General features: G+C 41.0%; 1 protein-coding gene across 1 annotated transcript in view; it reads left to right on the forward strand.

The window, feature by feature from the left end:
* Window positions 1-23,619, forward strand: part of EPAS1 (endothelial PAS domain protein 1) — a 137,827-nt gene that overhangs the window by 69,979 nt on the left and 44,229 nt on the right. The window contains exon 2 of the mRNA XM_083175729.1: window positions 7,815-8,002. Within this exon, the coding sequence (XP_083031855.1) occupies window positions 7,815-8,002 (188 nt within the window). The remainder of the gene's footprint in view (window positions 1-7,814; window positions 8,003-23,619) is intronic.

The raw sequence follows: 23,619 nt of genomic DNA on the forward strand, positions 1-23,619 counted from the left end.
AGATTCAGAAAGTGAGAGATTTGGTGAGAAATCTCCAGTTTTTTTAAAGCAGCAATCATTTACACTGCAAGAACCAGTTTGATTTTGCAGTGTAAATGATTGCCGCTTTAAAAAAACTGGAGATTTCTCACCAAATCTCTCACTTTCTGAAACTCTCATCTTATTAAATCTCACCCCAGGTCTGGCTTTTATATGGTTACAGTATCCAGTGTTGCGTATTGCTTGAAAATAGTATAAGAAGCTTCAGTATGTCTTCTGAAATGTAAATATGGAAAAAGTAAATAATTCACATACACACATGATTATTGTACATGTATTCACAGCATATTCATTCAATGATGTCCTATATGAAAACTGGTGCATACGATATTGCATTGCCCAGAGCATTCAGTTTAAAAAAAATAATTTTTCCTAGAATACATAGGCAAACACGGGGGGTGGGGGGTGTTTCTGGTTGCCCGGAAACCCCCCTCCTCTTGGCAAGTGCCTTAAATGATGACAATAGCACTGGTATATAATATGATCAATAAAGCTGCCACCACATCATGCAGTCTAAGGGACAGAGCAGAGCTGCTGCACTTACATAAACCCTCAAAACCCACTTCTTCCGACTAGCCTATCCCTCCTCCTCCTAACCTCTTTCGCTCCTCCTATCCTGCCTCCCCTACCCCTCCTTCCGTTCCCATCTGTTCCTACTTATCCTATTGTTTTTCGTTCGTCCTCCCACCTCCTTTTTGTCTGTTAACTCTTATGAGTAGGGCCCTCCTTCCTCACGTACTCACCCTACCTCTTTACCTCACCAGCGCTCCTGCCCTGTTCTTCCCTTCCTCTACTTCATCTTCAGTCTCCTCGACAATTTCGACACCTACTTCAGAACTGATGCTGATTTTAGTTCTACCAGCTATACCCCTATTTATGCTTTATTTTATTAACACACCCTGTACGTTACCTTGTAATTTGTTTTTTTGTTTGCTATGTACGGTGCTGCGGACACTTTGTGGCGCCTTATAAATAAACAAACTACTACTTGCATAGTGTGTACCAGCGTCTTCTACCACATTTACTGTCCTCAAACAATGCAATGGACCAGAAAGTAGCTGGCAGGAGGAAGGGACAGGAGCCTTAACAGGAAGTGGGAGATTGTGAACTTAGAAAGTGCAGTACTGGTTCTATTATGTTTGTGCATTTATATATTATGATATGTTTAATCGTTTCCTGACCATTATCTTATTTAAATGTTTAAAACAGCCTATACTGTAGACAATCTGTACTGTTACATATTAATACTGTATTCCATTCCAGTATTCAGTGTATAAAAATACTAATTTTCAGAGCTGTTACCACTCCCCCGGACTCTCGTACTTACTCCAATGCGCTGCAGAGTGGGAGATTTAGGATTACATTTTGAAACCCCCCTCTAAAAATTCTGCATTTGCCACTGCAATACATAATACATTGAAAGGCTCCATATAATTGGTTATTTTTTTCTCTTTTTATCTTTGCGACCGCTTTAACAACCCTCCTATATACAGTATAGCGCACTAACAATTCTTATCAGATAATAGATTCACTTTATATACTGTTCAGACAGACAACTTCGCTTCCTATCTGTCGCTTGCCTCATTTAGCTTGTCTTATGAGAACAATGCAATGGGAAATGCTGAGGTTTTATAGGATTTATAGTTGTTTAAAAAGGTAGCAGTAAAACATAGAAATGATTTTCAGTTATATTAAAACAGTATAGTTCCTTATGTAGAGATGGAAAACAGGAAATATAAATGAAATGTGCAATATTAAGTGCATTTTTTGATCATCAATTGCCGCTCTTTCCTGTATTGTAATTTGTAGCCTTTTTGATCTTGTAATTTTATTGGAAATATATATAAATTACAAGTAGAAAGGTAAACAAAACGTATCTGCCTTACGTACTGCTGGACAGTTCTCTGTATGTTTCTGCATTGGTGTTTGAAGTGGGATGAGTAGGTCTAAATTGGGCTTTGTTGAGGTGGACTGCATTTATGAAGATTCTGACTGTGCCATCTTTGCCCTTCACTGAAGTAAACCATTGTGTTGCAACCCGAGTAGAGGAGATGAACTCAATCTTAGTCATTCTGTTCAGCTGTACAATTATTTTGTTATTTGTAGTCAGTGTTATGCATCTTGGTACACAGACTGTAGGGTGAACAGATTCCACCAGCCACATGTGGTAGTTGACTGTGGATTTTCACATCATTTTGCAATCTAATACTATTCAAAAAACTTTAAACTTGGTGGCTTTTACTGTACGGGGTGTACTTCAGCCCCAAGTTCTATCAGTGACAATTTTATGCTGCCCGATGTGTACGGAAATGGCCACCATATTGAACTGTAGGTATCTACTAGTAATATCCAAGTCTGCTGTACCCTAGTCTCTTTCTGATCTGCTTCGATACACTACTAGATGCACTGTTTGGTTTTTGCTCGTAGATTAATTTAGGTTGGTTAAGTAATAATTTGGCGAGTGTCCATTTTCACAGCCCTGTTCGGTTGGTCCTGTATTTACAGAGGAGAAAAGAGGATGTTGGGCGCACTCTACTGGAATTTTGTAAAACGTAACCTTTTAATTCATTTTTAAATTTGGTAGAGGTTAAGTTTTACAACATTCCAGTAGGGTGCACCCAGCCTATACAACTCTCTTCTCCTTTGTTCAGTTTCAGTTGTTGTAGTGCAGCACCTTCGCAACCACCAATATAAACAAGTTGAATTCTGCAGGTTTTGCTGACCTATTGATAGGTCCAGACCAATTAATAGTGTGCTGGTATGCCCCCATTCCTTCTTCTCTCTTTGTGTATACTTGTTTCATGCTGTGATGGTTATTACATTTGCCACACGAGTTGCACCATTTGTTAATCCTTTGTAGCATCTAATTTTCAGTTTTTTTTTTATTGAATGTGAGTATTATTCACAATGTGAGCTTCACTAGACTTCACTAGTTTATTTTATTTGCAACATCATGGGTGAGATTTAATAGGATGAGATATTCAGAAAGTGAGAGATTTGGGAAGAAATCTCCAGGTTTTTTAAAGCGGCAATCATTTACACTGCAAAATCAAACTGGTTTTGCAGTGTAAATGGTTGCCGTTTAAAAAAACCTGGAGATTTCTTACCAAATCTCTCACTTTCTGAACATCTCATCCTATTAAATCTCACCCCATCTATCTATCTATCTATCTATCTATCTATCTATCTATCTATCTATCTATCTATCTATCTATCCCAGTTCCAAGAAATGATGGCACACAAGAGGCAATATAATACAAAAATTGGATGTGTATTGGGAAGCTAAGCTTTCGGGGTTTGACCCCCTTCTTCAGAGCACAATCCTACAGCCAGGCACAATCCCACAGGCTGTAGGATTGTGTTTTGAAGAAGGGGGTCAAACCCCGAAAGCTTAGCTTCCCAATACACATCCGTTTTTTGTATTATTTTTGCCTCTTGAGTGCCATCATTTATTGGAACTGGTGTATGATTTATTCGTTTGGGCAGCGGGGCCCGTTGTTATTTTACTTGAGTGCCGGCTGGATTGGACAGTGTATGTATGTATGTATGTGTATATATATATATATATATATATATATAAATATATATATATATATATATATATATATATATATATACAATGTCTAGTAGCCATTTGTGTGTCTCCGAAACACTGCCATCTTTCTCTCCCACACATGCACAAACACAGAGGCAATCACAAGGTACTTGTAGCAGACTAGCTTTCAAATCATTTCCTTCGAGCGGGCTTACTAGTTTTTCTATATGTGTGCTAGTCTGAATCTGTATACAAAGCACAATGGAACTTCACAGATTCAGACTTTTGCTGCTTAACACAATTTATTAATACACTTCCTCGAAGTCAGCTTAGTAATACTTAGCTACCTCTGTGATACTAGACTATAATGGTAATGGGTAACTTAATGCTTGGTTGAGTCAAGTCTCAGTACATGTGGGCAGGCATCTTCCTGAATGTGCAGTGGTGCGGAAAGGGCAGTCACTTTTACAAACAAAATAAAAAAAAATGCTAATAAATTATTTATAGACATGTGCTTGTAATCTGAAAAGAAATGCCAATTTGAAAAATGCTTTAAGGCAGTGGTTCCCAAACTGTGTTCCTAGGCACCCTGTTGGTGACTCGAGGCACTTACAGGGGTGTCCTGGGTTGGTGGTCCTAGACCAATTATGGTGAATGGATAGCGCTAAAAATAAGTAGGGTTGGATCCATTGTACATACTGTAGATAAATGTTTGTATGTACAATTGATCCATCCCTACTTATTTTTAGCGCTATACCTTTTTCTTTTGACTTTGTTTACAATTCCCCCGGGAAATTGACTATTCCCGTAGATAGTAGCTTAACACCAACTCTTACGCAGGCGCCAGGTTTACCTTGGTAACCCCCTCTACAATTATGGTGAATGTAACAAGAAAAAACAGTGCTTCAAAATAATAAAAATGTTGACAAACAGAAGCAAGTGCTGTACCTCATCACATAATTAAGCCAGAAGCCCCATACACATGGGACGATGGTGCAGGGGGGCTGAGTGACGTGCTTAAGCATGATTGGTCAACACACATTGCGGTACACTGCGCTGTGTGCTGAGCGATCTGTGCAGAGAGGTGCTTTGACTATTGTTTATATGCAAAGCCCCGCGATGTAGCAGGAAACACGGAGCGATCAGTGCTCCATTTCTAAACGATCTAGTTAGATTGCTTAGAAATGAGGTGAAAATCTCCCTGTGTGTGTGCCCCTTAATATGAATCTTTTGACCATATGGTGCTCTAGGGTACCATGATTAAAAACATTTGGAAACCACTGATTTAAGAAATATAATTTTTTTTCAGTTATTTTCTTCTGTCATTGGTTCAGGCACCTGAACCGGCGCATGGTCAGTACTAACCTAGGTACCGTGCATGTCCTTGGTTCTATGGGCTGCTATGGCTGCAGCCCATAGAAGCCAAACAGGCAGCTTTGGAGAGGGACTGCCTTGGGTGACTGGCGGGTCAGAATTCCAATAGGAAGTCACTGCCAGTCACAGTGAAGCCAGTGCAGTCTCGCGGACTGCATCTGGCTTCACTTGGGCTGAGCACAGTGGCGTATTTTACCTGGGGAGGGGGGGCTGCAATACTGTAGCTCATAGGAAGAAACCGCCAGTGATTATTGGTATCTAGTGTTCTTTCTAGCACCCGTGATCTTTGAAAACCCATGCAGTTCCTGTTCCATGCCTGGGTTGTCACTGTCTGCTGTGGTGTTTCTAGCACTGGTTTGCATATCAGTGCTGATATACAGACCCCACTATGCTAGAATCACTACAGCAGACAGCGACACCCCAGGCAGGGAAGAGGAACTGCATGGGTTTTCAAAGATAGCGGGTGCTAGAATGAACACTAGGTATCATAATGCTTGCTCGTTCACTACAATATATTACCCTGTGCTTTGCATAGGGAAGCTTATATTATGCCCCATAGTAACTGGATTAATGGACTGAATTTTCAATGGCTGGAATATTTGGAACAGTCCTTAGCCATAATAAAGAGTTCCAGTTACTAAATTATCTGTGAAACAAATTGAGAACTATAATAACTGCTGCTTTTACTGAAGAACATCTTGGGGTGCACTGTAGCTGCTAAGTATTATGGGTAAAATGTTGAATGTCTACATGTTAGAGAAATGGGCCTAATAAAAGGCTCCATCCTTTTATCAATCAGTCATATGCTTGACTTTTCTGGGCCAGTGTGAGTGCTTATAGCCTTTACTACCCTGGCTAAGTTTATACTCGGTTGTATTTAAAAAGTGCCAAAGGTTTGTAGTTGGTAAAGCTTTCTGCTGTTGTGGCCAGGTCTCTGGTCATCAGACAGAATGCTTTGGGAAGTACATGGTTTATATATAGATGTCTGTATTATATAAGGTGCACCCATCACCTACACACAATGGTGGAAATAAACCAGTACGAGAAGGGTTCTAGAACCAGTAATCCCTCTGTCACATGTGCCTTAGTGATGTCACTACAGTAGGTTCATTCTCACTGGTCCATTCTGTTTACTATTGGCCACACCCTCCTGGTATAGGTGCCATATCCAGTTTAATTGTCTTTACTTTAGAACTTTGAAACCTTTCCAGCAATGTTTATAATGCTATATCAATATGCAAACCTGTTCCTTGCAGTGTATCATAAGATGTCAGAATTTTATTGAATCATTCAGTACAAAAGGCAAATTAGAGTGCAATTAAACTATACAGTAGTTTCTCTTTAATGAGCTTTATAAAGTTCCAGTCAGCTTGCCAAGACAAGTGGCACATTGATACTGCACAATTCTTCTCCATAAATACAAGCCTTGTATCCAGTCCATCATTTGTCATATTTAATGTGTTTTGGAAGGATATTCAGTGTGCAGAGATTAGGTGAAACTATTGTTATGAAATCTCAAAGTCGCCACTTCCCTGTGTGTCTGTAACTCAACAGTTGGCCGCATTACACATCAGCACCTGTTGCTGTTGGGAATGAATGGTCTGCACAATGCAGCGACTTTGCCAACAGTTACTGATTAAAGACTTCCATCATCCAGTCACAGTGTTTTAAGCGGCTCTCAGTCACCTGCAATTTGGGCTCTTTTCCTGTGATTGCTGCAATTACAGGCAAAGAGTCAGAATTGCAGGTATGTGTATGGTGGTCGTTAGTGTTGTGAGGCGGTAATGCTAACTACAGTACTTCATCTTCCATGCTGGTAGCTTATGGTGTAGTGCAGGCCTAGGCAACCTGTGGCTCTCCACCTGTTGTGAAACTACAAGTCCTGGCATGCCATGCCACAGTTTTAGCCATGCCACACACTATAGCAAAACTGTGGCAAGGCATGCTGGGACTTCTAGTTTCACAACAGCTGGAGAACCACAGGTTGCCTATGCTTGGTGTAGTGTAATATGCTTTTTTGTGAAGAAATGGGTCTAAAGCCCCATACACAGTACCCAAGCAATATCTTAAAAAAATAAAAATAATTAACGATGCCTTCTCCCACGCATCATTAACTCCCCAACCCGTTGTCGGCTGAACATGCAGGGCAGTTTTGGCTATATGGCCAACAACCTGCACTTTCAGCAAGTCCCGGTGATGTCACTGAACAATATCGTTTAACAATATCGTTCAGTGTGTATGCTCAATTTGTTCACCTGCGGCCGATATCATTAACGATATCGGCTGTGGTGCAGGTCATCTATTGTGTATGGAATCAGTTTTAAAATTTACACCCCAGGCACCAATCAGCAATAATATTTTCTTAGAGATGTGCGGGTTTCGGTTTTACCCAGATTTACTCAGTTCTCACAGTGGGATCTTATTGGCTATACAAAACACGTGACGTGACAGCCAATAGCCAATCGGAAGATCCGAATTTGCGATAATTTGGTAAATCTGAACCTGCACATGTCAACTTTTTATCTTTCTATCATAATTTAGAAAGTGTCTGATTGGTTGGAGAATTGACCCTTAAACACAATGGGGCAGATTTATTAAGCCTGGCGAAGAGATAAACTGGAGATAAAGTGGAAGGAGATAACGCACCAGCCAATCAGCTCCCAACTGTCATACTTCAAACACAGCTGATTGGTTGGTGCGTTATCTCCTTCCACTTTATCTCCAGTTTATCTCTTCGCCAGGCTTAATACATCTGCCCCAGTGTTAGGAAATGTGAACATCTCTGAATTAACCATTTGACTGGCAAGCCTTTATAGTGTTCATTTCATTCGTATTTTCTAATTTGCATGTGGAATTACCTTTTCAGGAGCAGCTCAGAGAGGAGGAAGGAGAAGTCACGAGATGCGGCCAGGTGCCGGAGGAGTAAGGAGACGGAGGTGTTCTATGAGTTGGCACATCAGCTGCCGCTTCCTCAGAACATCAGCTCACACTTGGACAAGGCTTCCATCATGCGCCTGACAATCAGTTTCCTCCGCACACAAAAACTATTATCCGGTAAGAATGATAAACGGAAATAATCTTTTTTTTTTTTCCCCCGTTAAGTATTATGCATCCTGAAAGTGTTTTGAGAAAAGTTGTTTTCAGAATTTTTGGTCATAACAAGCTAGGCAACATTCTTGCTTTTACTGTCCGTAAAGGGATAACATTTTTGAAACCTAGCAACTGCAATCTAGGTGGCGCTATTGCTGTCTGAAATAATATATTGGATGTCAATGAACATAAATCGATTCTTTAGTTTTTGGTTGGGATATCTTGTTATTGTGTTCCTTTTGATTTACTTTGCCATAGATTTTGTGCTTACTAAAAATAATGTGACTAGAAACAGCAACAACCATTCCTGCGGAAAACACTTCACGCTACAGGAACACATAAAATAAAAGGCTGATGACCCTGCCAAGTAGTTCAAACCATTTCAAGTATTTGTGAAACCTTTATAACTAGAGCTTTATTATAATACAGTATAAGGCTTGTTTATATCATTGAGTATTATCTTACAGATACAGAATGGAGGTTTCAAAACCTCTGCTTACTTGCTTAACTGGCAAAATATGCGCCCATAACAACTAAAGTTATCTAGGTCGCACATAGGGGGTTATTCTGGTTGACTCACAAAGCTGGGAATTTGCAGCTTTGTGAGTCACTTAAATGCCACCCGCGCGAATGCCCATCTGCCGCACACACCACGAATCTCCCCACATGCATGAAAATGAATGTTTTGCTTAAATGCTCTAAAAATCGCTCCCCTGTGCGAACGTCAGAGCCGGATTAACAATAGGCCTGATGGAGCTACAGCTCCAGGCCCACTCTCTAAATAGGCCCATTTTGTAGCTTTTCAACTAGCCCAACCCCGCGTCTTTAGCCCCCCGGGAACCGGAGATACTGCCAGGCAAATCTGGACCGTTTTCCCCATAGGATAACATGAGACCCGCAAATTCCGACTCCCACCTGGTTCCAACGGCATCACAGAAGCTCAAGGTTGATCTCAGTCTAACCCAAATTGCTGGGCCATCAATCTGATACCAGGCTGGCCCATATGGGTTCATTGGTTCTAGAGATTTTTTGTGTAAACCGATTTTTTTTTTATTTTTGAAATGTAATTTCATGGCTGTTCATGTTGTTTGAGGACAGATTTCTCTGGAACCAAATGGCCCAGTTTCATAGGACCAAATTAATTTGAAAATAATTTGAATCCCTCGTGTAAATGGGTCAGTTGGTTCCGAAGATATAGCTGGTTGTTTAAAGGAGGGAGGGTAGTTTTCTCTCCTCCTCACGCCAGAAAATGCAGGAACTAGGCTGGTGTAAAAGGGGCCAGTCCGGGAATGTCCCTGCATGATCCTGGGACAATATGCCTAGGTAAATCCCTGCATTTTCTGGTGTGAAAGGGGTATTATTTCAAATAGCTGGGACCTACATTGCTCTGAATACAGCCGGGCAGCCCCCTGCTCTTTGTCCGGCTGTCAATGGCTGTCATTTCTGCCCGGCGGCGGCTGTCCCTCAATTACCACAAGCATGTATTCCCCCTTGGCAATGAGCATGTAATCCCACATGGCAATGAGCATGGAAACTCTTGCAATGAGCATGGAACCCCTGGCAATGAGCATTTACTGTATGTAGCATAATTTTTAATAGGCATTATGGTGTTTGGCTTAATACGTAATGGACATTATGGTGTGTGGCTTAACATGTAATGGATATTATGGTGTAATTTTTAATGCGCGCCTTTGGCACGTAATGCCCGTTTATGAATCATATTGTCAATTATTGCTCTGTTTGGTATAGTGTGTATTTTGTGTGTAACAAAAATCTGTTTGGTATAGTGTGTATTTTGGCTCAATCCATGTGGCAGAATGTGAATTTTGCCTTAATCTGTGTGGCATAACGTGAATTTTGACTCAATCCGTGAACCATAGTGTGAATTTTGGCTCAGTCAGTGTGAATTTTTTTCTCATTCCATGTGGCATAATATGTAAGAGTATAAAGGGGTGTGTACAGTATAAAGGGGTTACTATTGTGTTGCATGATTTGTCTAAGGGATATATGGGATCCGGTATGATATGCTGGCGGTCGAAATACCGACGCCGGACTCCCGACCGCCGCAATGCCGACAAGGGGGGGCTGTGGATCGCTCCCCCTTGCGGGCTCGCTGCACTCGCCAAGAAGAGGGCACACTATTTTATTTTCCCTCTGTGGGACACCCACAGAGGGACAAAATGCAGGCATTGTGGTGGTCGCGATTCCGGCATCGGTATTTCGACCACCGGGATTCCGACCGCTGGCATATTGACTGCATCCCGGTATATGGTGTGGTAAACTTAGACGACCACATAAAAGGTGCTGAAATGTTGTCTACCAAGTTTGGGCTTTCAGTATTTTTTTTATGACTGGAGTGCCGCCTCACCCCGCAAGTATCTTAGGATCTTAGGACATCGGCATCCTGCGGATGCACCTTTGGATATCTCCCTGCATTTTTCCTATGTCAGCCCCCTGCTTTTTCCAGGCATATATAATTAGTTGAAAGTATTTGCAAAAATAGAGACACATTCATGAGCAGACCACCCAAACAGAACACTGGTCATGCCCCCCACATTGTGCTGGCCACAACCCCTATTATTGCGCATAATAGGCCCTTGATCATTTTCAGCTCCAGGCCCATTTAGACCTTAATCTGGCTCTGGCGAACGTGCAGGGGAGCGAATCAATAAGAATAACCTCCATAGTCCTAGGTGCAAAGCCACATGTCAATACTGCAGCCATCTTGTTTTTGTCTTTTTATATCTCATTAGTGCACATTAGTTCAAGACATGCATTTATGGCTTCTGCATTTTAGGTCTTGGAAAACCCAAACAGTGCTGGTGTGCTGCTTGATCATTTTATATCTACTTGTAAAAATAAAATAGAAAAAAGATGGCTCTCTTTGTTGGGGCACTACTTGTTGCAAGCAATTTGTGTAATAATGTCATAAATTCAAGCTTGACTGAAGTGTTATAGACAGGGGAGGCTCCAGAGGAGGGGCTGAAGTGCAGTTCAAAATTCAAATACGGGAAGGCACAGCAACTGCCATTCCAAACTGACTCACTGGCATTTGGTGTTGCTCCCCTATTTAAATTAGACTGTGCTGCAGCCCCTTCTCTGGAGCCGCGACTGGTTATAGACCACCAGCCATGTAATCATAATTATTTGAAGGCACCTCAAAACTTGTATAACAGAGCAAGCAAAAGGCAACTCATTAATAAAAATAGAAGAAGAACATATTAGCCGGTACTGCTTGCGAGAACTTAGATTGCCGATCCCTAATTTAGACAATATCGGCTAACATCTAGTTAATTTTCAGATTAATCAGCATCTATATTATGATTATCATAATGGGAGCAACAGATAAATGTAACACATATTTAATGCTAGAATGTTTTAAAATATATTTAAATGAGTCAACTATAATTGGGGGGCAGTGACATTGGTAGGAACAAAGAAATAGTGGCAGCTGGCAAGACCAACCACACTTATAGTTAAATCAGTGGATTTAGGCTTACCAGTATTGTTTCCAACGGATTTCTATAACTATAAAATATTGAGGCCTAATTTAAGTTACATATTGTCTCTAGGTAATATATCATCCAAACCTTCAGTGTTCCACTTAAAACTGTTCCACATGCCAAGTCTGGAACACTTCCATGAGCATTGCTGACCCCTGGTCTAGATTGAGTGCCGGATGATCTCCCAACAGTCAATATTCCGACGGTCACTATACTGATATCAGAATCCTGACTGTTAAATGCCCGACAGTCAGGATCCTGACTTCCAGGGGCTACTCTACCTCATGGGGGTCCACAACCCCCATAGAGGGGGTAACCTGATGTCGGTATACTGACACACATCATACCACACCTGTCTAGATTAGTCAGGAATCACCAATATTTTGAAGCAGTATGGGTGGGATGTACTAAGCAACTGCGGTACATCCTGCCACACATGATACTAATCGCATATATACTAACATATGCGATTAGTATCTCAAAGGAGGAGAGGAGGACACTGGGTCCAGGCAGCACAGCAGGAGGCTGCCAGGACAGCAGTTGAAGGGGCGGTGTGGTGTGTGGGGTCCGGTGCGGGGGATGCGAAAAGAAGCCCATAGGTGACGCCAGTCGGAAATGCGGTGGTTCCGCATTGATACCCCGAAATATTTTGTTGTTTTTTACCACATTTGTAGTGTGATACACCCTGGCCTAAGTGACCTCTTGTTTCTGTCAACCACCTTCACAATGATGGGACAGCAATATAAGCCACCTGTTAGCTATAATTCAGTTATTGTACTGATTGGAGCTGCTGTTCATTTCCTAGTACACGTACCACAGGTTATGAACCTTTTTCCAATACCAGTTATCTCCAATACAGAGTGAAGGACTTTCAGATGCCATCTGTAGCAGACAATTAATAATTTGATTATGTCCTTGTTCGGACATCTCTTCTTTTGGTAATCCGTTTCATCTTTCATCCATTTTAAGGCGTTAATGCTGGACGGGCAATAATAGGCAGTAGTACATTATTCGCTGTTAGTTAAATGTCTATTAGTGTATTAAAGTATAAGTATGCTGTTACTAACAGTGATCAATTGTAAATGTGCTGTCATTATGTAACTAGCATTGGATTATGGGCAGTATTCAACGTGAAAAATTCTCTGTGCATGGCGAGATATTTTTTTTCTCTCGCCATGCACTCGCCCTGTTCCGGAGGGCTCGCTGCCTCTCCTGCTCCCACTATTCAATATGGTTAAGACTCGCCGCCACTCGCGGCGAGTCTTAACCCCTGCAGCGGACGAGCGTCCGCGGCAGGGAGCTGGCAGGGAGCCGGGGGACGGTGGCAGCCAGGGAGATTAAAGTCTCCCTGGCTGCCCCAGAACATATGTGGAGGGGAGGTGGGCTCCCCGGGACCAAGGCAGCACAAGCTGCCCCCCCCTATAGCCAGCGGGGGACCCAGTATTCACTGCACCCGATCGTGCATATGTAATGATCGGATGCAGTGAATATATGAATATCTAATGAGCGGCTCGAGAGCTCCGGCCCCCTGCTGGCTGCTCTGTGTAAAAAAAAAAAAAAAAATTTAAAATATATATTTTTTAAAATTAAATATATATTCATGTGCTATAAGCACATGAATAAAAATAACATGCCCCTTCACAGAAAAAAAATCCTGATTTTTTGACACCAAAATTAAAAAAAAAAACCTTTTAGTTTAAAAGTTCACATTCCAGTTCTCCATGAAAAGATGGAGAATTGCTACACGGAGAGACACGGCGAAAATCACTTAAAAAGACGGCGAAAATATCACATTGAATAGGGTGGTTCACTTTTGGAGAGCAAAATGCTCCTTCCAATGCGAAAACAGCACAAACTCGCCATAAAACAAGGCGAATTTTTCTCATTGAATACTGGCCTAAGTCAAAATATTTGCAGATTCCCATGTTCAACTGCGCCCTTGCACTTTTTTAAATTATACCCACAATCGTGCCCTTGCATAGGCTGTATAGTACTATAGAAGTAGAAATGTATATTGGTGTGTATTCAACATATGTTTAATGTGAGATTTTTTTAAATAATGCATCTAAAACTTTAATAAAATTATTTTAGTAATCCTAACAGTAAAAAGCGAAAAGCGTTTGTTTTTTTGCTCCTGATTTTTAGCAGGGCTAAGTGGATACCCATATATATATATATATATATATATATATATATATATATATATATATATATATATATACTGTAGATATCTATATAATATATCTATATAATATTAATATATATATATATTTTAAAGAATATATATTAAAACATATGTACTCCTCACCTCTATGAGGAGAACTACGATAGTGACCACCAGAGGCCACTCGATGGACCAAATGACTCCTTTGTTTGCTAAAAGATGTCATAACAGAAAGTGAAAGCAGGGACTTATCTGTTTCAAACTTGCTGGACGAGAGGGAGCTGTGACGAGAGATTGGAGGTAGAAACTGATAGAGAATTGGGGTGGGGTGGAGAGTTTGTGAACTCAAGGTCACAGCTAAAAGTGAAAGTACATTGTACAAGACGTCATTTTGACGGGCTTTTAACTAGTTGTGTTATAAAGCCTTTTTATTGCATTTTACAGCGTCTCTTTTTGAATGTATTTTATACACTGCATGGCCTTTATTGCTGGTTTTACCTTGTGTTAGATGTAGCACTTACATGTGTTCTTCTATACACTGGTAACACGTCACATTCATACATGTGCGGATTTAGGTGTGAGGGCGCCCCTAGGCACAACAGTAACAGACGACCCCCCCACACACCCTGCCAAATGTATTATTTTTATTGATTAGTTATAATAAGCCCTCATTTGTTGAAAACCAATTTAATAGAATGATAAAAAGCCACCAACTATGACTTTTATTATGTTTTTATGTATACATTTGTAGAGCAGCTTACAGGGACAGTATGGGTATCTCTTGCCCATTTACACTCCATTCAAGATGGCATATGCTACAGAGTACAGTGGAAATGTTTTGCAGTAACTGGTACATTTTGGGTTGACCGTGCCAACACAAGCATCTATGTCCCGCCATCAACTAAGGGCCACCTCTAGGCAAGTGCCTAATGAGAAATACTCTATTATGTTCATATTAAGTACAAGCTATTAATAAGTTGGATGTAACTGTCAACATTTCAAAAGGAATAAGCATCTCTTCCAACACACCCATGAGGTGGCTGCGGGTATTTTTTTTTTTTTGGGGGGGGGGCAGGCATTGCCTATAGCCCTAATACCCAGCTTTCCTTTCTGTTAATTTCTGTACATTTTCTGTCTTCCCATCTCCATTTATGATTTTTGTCAGTTATGTTAGTTGGGTTTTGATTATTTCAATCAGGTCATTTCAATTATTGTTAATTTGTCAGTTATTACAGTTCATTAAAGTTCAGAATCCACTTCTTATTTATTTCGCACCTTCTAGAAGATAATAGATAGATGCTGATTGGTAGACCATAGCAACATCCCTCTCATAGAACTCTCATCTTAGTAAAATTCCCCCAAAGGATTTGTAGACCATGCTGTTTAGATTTCTTTTTTACAACATGACTCATATAAAATACCTGTAAGCAGCACTGTGGTTTGTGTTCCCCTGTTGATATGCGCTTACAAGAGAGTTTAACCATGTATCTGTGACAAAAATTGAAAGCAATTGTGTTCCCTATGGAATTGCTCCTTAACCACATTTCCACCGAATTACCCCCCTTCCCTCTCCCCATTAGGCCGAGCCAGAGCCAATGCTAGGGTTTTTTGGCACCACCCTCCAAACTAGAATGCTTTTCTGTTAGAATTACTGTGCAGAGCCAAGGAGGAGGTTGAGATGTTCCACCTCACCCATTACAGGTAGTGGAAATCAGTTCCAACCCCCTCCCCCCTGCTTTAACCAATGCAATACAGTTGAGTCCTAGAATCAAGAAGGTCAAGAAAACCAGAAACAACAAAAGAAAATAATTGTTGTTGCCGGGAGACTGATTACGGATTGCCCCCTGCCACAGTCACTGTGGGGAGCACTGCTATACTATTTAATAAACTGCCTTGTGGGAATTCAAAGTCCCAATCTGAACAATGCATTCCTAAATTTTTATTATATATAATTCCTTTCATCACAAATGAAGCTAGGCTGCAATCCTACTCAGATATTTTTAAATACATGTTGAAATTTTGGTTTATAAAAAAATATAATGATTTGTTTAGGGTATATGACTATAGTAGACCCGTTGTCCTGAATGTGCTCAGTCGTTTTGCATATAACCCCTGTAAAATTGAATATTTTCTCAAAGTATTATCATGATTCTGTATTTGTGGCTGAGCATCTGCCCCAGACTTTTCCAAGTCGTGGTTTTGCAAAAGATTAATTAAGTTTGTTTAGCAAATATAATGGATTCAAATTATAAACACACTATTTAGATCACAGATAGCCGGTAGCTATTTATCTCTGATGCTTCCCAGAGACTTGCTGTCAGATACGACCAAAATATGGTTCAAATCAAAGACAACAAAACATTTGGTTATTAGAGGGAGCTGAGCAACCGTTTCCATGCCCTCATGACAGTCTGTTCACATGTGATGCCAGGTGATGGGCAGAATATTGGTAGCTGAGGGGTTATCGCTGATATTTTTGGGTTGTTAGAGGGTGGGACTGCTCTGATAGAATATGTGTTTTTGTCCAGAGTTGACTGGTATCTCAGTATGTTTTGATGAATAGGAGGACATGATAATGTTATAGGATTTTAGCTAGATCGCAGCACATTTAAAAATTGAACTAGGGGAGGCACAAAAACTACCACCAACTGCCATTTCTAACTGACTTACTGGCACCGTTTTCGCCGATCCACAGACTTTCCGATAAAGAGTACAGAAGTTGGCAATAATAACCAATTAGCATCTTACTTATTTATGAAGTCCATTCTCTAAAATAGTTGCTGTGGGCAACTTCTCGCATGCACTTCTCCACATTTTAGAAGGTTTAATACATCACCCTCCTATACCAGCCAACAACATTATCATGTCCTTGTATGTGGGCTGATCACAGTTATGTTGTCTCTGATATATAGACAAAACAGATAGGAACAAGTGTGTAATTGTTATCTATAGCCGATGTGGCAGTTGTGTGCATGGAAAAGCCATTTATTGGTCATATTCAAACTTTCAACACGTTCAAAAACGCGTGAAAACAATTTCACAGATACACGCGGTTTTTGCCGATGCTGGATTTTTCTCCCAGGCAGATATCATCCATGGGATTGAATAGGACGAATCTAATTTGCCCAAAAAAAAAGACGAAAACTGCAGATTTTTCGTCTGGTGAAAATTTAGCCGGGATTGAATACGGGCCTGTGTAGTAAAAAAACCCAGCAACTATAACATAAGACAATGTCGCAATTTATTAAAGAAAAAGTAATATGGAATCAGATTAAAAGTCATTGTCTGTGCTTTGATCTGGTAGAAGTTACACCACTAACAGTTGGTTGGTTAATGTGCTAATGTTAAGGTTCCGGATTTCTGAACTTTTGCACCTATGTTAGCAAATACTTCCAACCTGTGCCAAAGTGGAACGCCAAATCATGAGTCCAGCAGCGTTCTGGCTACTCTGCTCATATTTCAAGCTAATGCTATCCAGGTTTCGGTGTAGTGCGCCAGATGTGTGTTAGGAATATTGTGTTGTCCTTTAGGAGAGAATTAAAACTGCTAAAAAGTCTACAAAAAAGTTACGTTTAGTCCATGGCCAGCCTTTTATACAGACTTGTTTTAGTTGCTAATTTAACTTCTTCGCAGCCACTGCTTCTATCACCCCTGCGCTGACACAATTTTTGCGAGGAACGTGATTTTGCATTACATTTCACTCCATGAGTGGCATGCAGAAAACCCACTTTTGCAGGTTTGGACTGGTTCCGATAATTTGGGGACTGCGCACATGCGATTATGTAAATGTGCAGCCCTCCGGTGCGAATGGCTTTGGTGACTTGCATAGTCATCCGGCTGTTTGCAAACATCGGGGCGGCCTGGGGGCAGGCGCAGGGGATGCCCACAAAAACGGTGGGTGCGCCATAGAAAACGCTGGGCGGGTGGATGGGAACGGGGGCAGGTAGCTGACATCACCGGATAAGGGTGCAGGCAGCTGATATCCGGTGATGTCAGCTGCCCATCCTGTTCCCGTACAGGGCGCATGCAAAACTAAGGCACCTGAGAATGCCTTCGTTTTGCGTGTACGCTTCAAACCATTCGATGGTCAGCAACCATTGAATGATTTGGACCCGCACCCAAGGCTGCGAATGGATGTTTATGCAAAACATGAATTCACAGCCATGCGGGGAACTCGGCGAGCGAGGGATGTAAGTGATTAGGCGGCACTCCCATAGCGTCCCCATAATGTCCCTGTCACTACCCAGGAACGCCCAATACATTTCCCGCACTTTTGTCAGACCGTGAATCTCTATCACAACTGGACGCTATGGGGTGCATTCGCTGTTCAACTTTTTATCTGCCTAAATGCATGCGCAGTACAAAAACATCAGCCATTTTGGCAGCGCGTACAGGAATTCCACTGCGATTCAAATTCAGATTATAGATAGATTGTCAACGGTGTCTTTGGATGCAGCAGCGGTTTTCTGGAGTTAGATCCAGTAGATGGTGCACTTTTTGATACTGAAACAAACAAAATGGTAGTAACGTTTGATTGGTAAATAAACGTATATGACGAGCGTCTACATCAGTTGGCTGTGTCAGAGACAAGGCCACAGAGCTGCAGTCTATCTGTGAGTAAGGGCACAATACAATCTACAATGTATTGGAGGGTCATTTTCAAAGAGCAAATATGTCTACATTTATGGCTCCGTGATCTTAGTAGTACAGGCTGCACTGCACTGATAATAGCTAGAGAGTACAATTGGAGATTATGCAATCACTGTTTGTTCCTTATTCTGTACTGGGAGATCTTGTGATATCACAGCAATTTACAAGAAGAATCTTTTGTAAAAAAAACATGACTTGTGGAAAATGGTAAAAATGCAGAGCTGTAATGTAAGGTCACACTATCATCCCGGACTCCTGTGTTGGAAACAGATAGGTAAAAATCACTTCCATAGATAGTGCTTTAATGTGGCTGGTACACTTACGTGGGACCAAGGCATTTTGTAACTCTGGTCACAGTGCTGACTTTAGCGCAATAAGCATGTACTGTAAGTCATATTTACCTACTCTCCTGCAAATTGCGGGAAATTAAAAATATCTTAGGTAGTTCCCTGCATCCCCGCAAGAAAGCAGATTTCCCACATCCCACACGCATCATTATGAAGCAGGCAGGATGGTGACATAATAAATTAAGAATCGTGATGCATTATGTAGGGGTCCGGGAGATTAATTAAATTTTAGGCCATCACCTCCGCGTGGCCCCACTAGTTTTCCCAAGGTGGGGCCTAATGACGCAAGCATTCACCTCTCTGAAGTGGCCATTATATCTTCTCTCTGTGCTTCTCCTGGGGTGTGGTGTATGTATGTATGTATGTATGTATATAAATAAATACTGGTTAGTGACCGGCACTCCACTGTCTGTCAACAACAACCACAGTGCCCTCCAATACTCTAATACGTGAGGTTTGATATCCAAGACACTATGGGCGGCACTCCATAGAGTCACACTTCAAATAATAATGCAGACCAACACCGCATCTGCCTGATGTTTTTGTAAGTTTATTACCTTTATCAAAAACAAAAGCTACAATGCAACACTTGCATACATATAGAAGAACACCCATGTCAACATGCCATGCCAGCATCACCCAGCCCGCTCCAGCCCAATTGACATAATCAGACACGGCCATCAGCTGCTCTGCCAGGAGGGTTGCCACAGTAACCACTGGACGCTAAAGAAAAATAAAGAAAACATGTGAACAAACTAGTTAGTGTACCGCTTCGCTTGCCATGCTTTGGAGTCCACATGGATGGTAAACTTTGAAAAAGTTCAAGAACTTAAGATAAAAAAATCCAAGAAAACATTTATGCTGACTTTTTCACATGTAGCCATGTTGACCTTTGACCACATCGAACATATGAACTTTTTGATCGCCAACCTAGACATTGTATCCCTACCATCCATATACCCTTATTTACTAGACTCCAGTGGATGGCCTTGCCCCGCCTACTTAATGATGAAAAAGTTAAGGTCAGTAAACCAGAGATTCAACCAAAAGGTAGATTGCCACCTGGCTGACACGGACATGGTTACCAAGTTCAGTCCAAAGAAAAACATTCAAAAGGGAGATTTAGCAAAGTTTGCAGAAAGATTGAGAGGTAAAATACCAACCAATCAGCTTTCGTCATTTAAAAAGCTTTGTTCGGAAAATGAGAGTAGCTGATTGGATGGTACTTTATGTCTTTGATAAATCTCTCACTCAACAATCTTTTGTAGATGTGCAGTGCTTTATCTGTACTGGGTAGAAAGATCTTTGTGTATATGCGAAGTGGGTAATAAAGACAATTAGTGATTACTGTGGAAAGATTATTTACGGTTGTGTAGATATAATTATACACACAAGGACGCATGACAACGGCCATACAATAGATGTTTGTAGTCACCATCAAAACAACTGAGAATGTAGGTCAGCGCATATTAGAACTACTGTTCATGTCAGGCGGCAAATAAAATAGAACGTTTATATCACAAGACAGATAATGACATACTGGAGTATACTCCCCTCGTTCTGAAGCGCCCTCTATAGGGACTAAAATAGAAGCGCAGGTTTTGTCATTCCAATGGTGTCCGCTAATTATTGCACCTACAGTAGGTGTTTGCAAGATTACCATTCTCAATCGCTGTCCACGTCATGTAGACCGTTTCATATCGACGTTTTGACCATGTTGACCATATGTATCGACCGATTGTCGGTCAATCTATCCTCTTAGCAAGCAGCGATTGGAAAAAAATACTATAACTGGTGTTATGACTTTTGACAAACGTATTACCCAAAAACTGTAATAATAAAAATATTAAGGGGCAATATTCTAAAAAGATTTTTAATATTTATGTGGTCACATACAGTATGTTATTTTAGGGGCCCAGCTATCATATACCAGTAACCATAAAAGTGACACCGTTATTATTAATCATTAGAATGTAAGCTCTCACAAGCAGGGCCCTCAACCCTCATGTACCCTTTCTTACCTAAACCATCTCTATACTTCTATACTTCCTTTGATGGCATCTAATCCCTCGGGTTTTACGCTGCCCTAATACTTATTTCAGTATCATCTGCTTATGCAGCTATGTTTATATACCTTGTACTTGTTCTGTAGTGTCTTGTACGGTAAGTTTCTGTAAAGTGCCCACAGCAGACAAAGTGGATTTTAAACCTTTAAATTGCCATAAAATAAATCTGGTGATTTGAAGGGCAGAACCGGCAGCGGATATACTGAGAAAAGCACCGATTCGAAACCCACTGGCAAAACCGGTGCCATGTGCACAGCCTTACGTGTCATTTGGCACTTCTGACAAATCCTAGAAGGGCTGATGGCTAAATGCCTTGATCCCACATCCTGTGACTCATGGCACTCCTTAATGTGGTATGGCCATGGGCCCGTGGCACTTGAGGCATGACCACTCCTCTTTACCGTGCATGCCGAAATCGAAGGGGATGCTGGAGCAATTAGAGCGCCAGTCACTACCCATGAGTCACATGGTGATATCTCTTGTGCTGTTTATTAATGGTCCCATTGCCGACCTTTGGACAACAGTCAGCTAATGAAGTATAATACAGCTAACTGTTATTTTTGAAGTGACAAGTTCTTGAAGGGGAAATAGTGCAGTGATAACTGCAGCAGCACTGAGCATTGTCCTATGAAGAGATGAGTACCAATAACACAGAGTGCAATTATAAAGCCTGTGTATCACCATAGTCATTAATATTATTTATTAATGTTTAAATATCAGTTCTTCACATTTCAATCGATAGTGTACCTTTAAGAGATGTTGGGAAACATGTATGGATGGCTGTCTGATGAGTGTAGTGTACATTGTGACACTGAAGAGTAATTAAAGCTTGTTTGTTACATTTATTTTTAGACTGAAAGCATTTAAGGCTAAGCCCACAGAAAGAGCCGTCAGCAAGTTTCATTATCCTGTTATTTCAAGTTTACGTCTTCTGTTTTCCCAGTGTTGTTTCTATCATCATCGGTCATCAATCGGCTCACACAAATCACAAACACATCATTTATTAAGCATTATTGGGAAACTGATCTAGACCAATAGACTATTGCGGCCTCCAACCTGTACAGTTGTGACACTTATACCCCTTTCACATTGCACTTTTAAAACGGTATATTGCTGTTTTTTTTCCATTTTAAAACGTTTAAGGCTGCAGTGTGAAAGTGCCAAAGTTGATTTACCGGTTAAAGATAACCGGTATTTCAACACGGTTAAAAAGCAGAGTCCTACACGTTTTAAAGCCGTTTTTTAGGCAGTATGAATGGCTCTATTTCAATGGCTTGAAACGTGTCCCTTGGGGGTTAAACGGGTTGAATTTTGAATGGTATTAAATGATTTTTAAAACGGTTTTCACCTGCAATGTGAAAGGTCTCAAGGCTCAGACCCGTTTTAAAGTCCCATTTAAGAATACTGTGTCATTACCCATTTCTGCAATGTGAAAGCAGTATTATAGGAAACATTTCATGTTATTGTCAATGCCCCCGGGAAATACATCCTTGGCAGCTGCACATTTCTGCTGTTATGGCGTCCAATATGTTAGCTACAGTAGAACCACATAATACATATTCCCAGCTATTGGGTACCTGACGTGATTCAGGGGCTGGTTTAGAGTTGCTGAGTGTACCCATCTGTGGTATATAGATATATATATATTTACACTTTAGGCAACGTTTTAAACAACATGCACGATAACAACCAGTCACAACGCCATTTAACTGTATATTGGCTAATATGTACGCACCATATCCTTAATGCTGCGCACTCCCGTTGGTCGTTAGCGATGTCCTCTGTCGTCTACACATGCAGCTCAATCCAAGAATATCATCGCCAGCTATAGTCCTGAATGTGGCCACTGATGATAGCTTTTGTGAAATCGCTCCGTGTATATGTACTATATCGTTCGTCCTCGAGTTCAAGGGAAGTCGCCAGCTGATATTATTCGCAGTGCATGTCGTCTAGTGTGTGTGCATATTAAAACCACTAGTGCAGCATATAGATACTTCCCCCTGCTGGTTGACAGGCAAACATCAATATTTAAAAATAAATAAAGTTCTGTTGTGTCCTAAAGTAATTTTGGTACTTATGTAGTATCTGGGCGCCCGATTTAGAAATCGGGTCGGATCGGGCACATCGCATCGCATCGCATGCGACCAAATCGGATTCGATGCAATGCGATGGACCCGATTTTTCCATAGGATTCAATGTTAAAATGGTCTGAGTCCATTTTAACATAGAATTCAATGGGAAAAAGGGGTCCTTTTCATACCCCTACTATCCAAGTGGGCATGGAGTTGGATATAAACCTGTGGCGAGCGTAGCGAGCCACCGAGCCCGAAGCGTGTCGAGCGAAGCCTAAATCCTATGGAAAAATCGGGTCATCGCATCGCATGCGATGGTCGTATGCGATGCGATGCGATATCGCATCGCATCTGATTGTATGCCTTAACTTAAGGCATACAATAAAAAAATCGGGCGCCCAGATACTACATAAGTACCGTAATTTTTTCATTGTCACATCTAGAATAAATTTGTTTTTGAAATTTGTATAGTTGGTCTCCACCGAAATGAACAGCAACCAAAAAGTCCAACTGTGAATGGGCCAGTCCCTGCAGACATGGGGTGGTGGTATGACAGTAAGGGGTAAATGTACTAAGATGAGAGTTCTATTGAAGATGGGTTGTTGTGCAAAGCAACCGATCAAATTCTATTTCCTTATTATTTACTACGTTCTAGAAGATAGAATCTGAATGGTTGCTATGGGCAACCTGTCTCTTCAATGCATTAGGGAATTGGTTGTTGTGTGCACCATGGACATTCCTAGGCAGATTAAGGGTTATGGATGATGTCTAGATGTGTA

Source organism: Crinia signifera, chromosome 3 (genome assembly GCF_055691185.1).
Source record: "Crinia signifera chromosome 3, ASM5569118v1, whole genome shotgun sequence".
Lineage (NCBI taxonomy): Eukaryota > Metazoa > Chordata > Amphibia > Anura > Myobatrachidae > Crinia > Crinia signifera.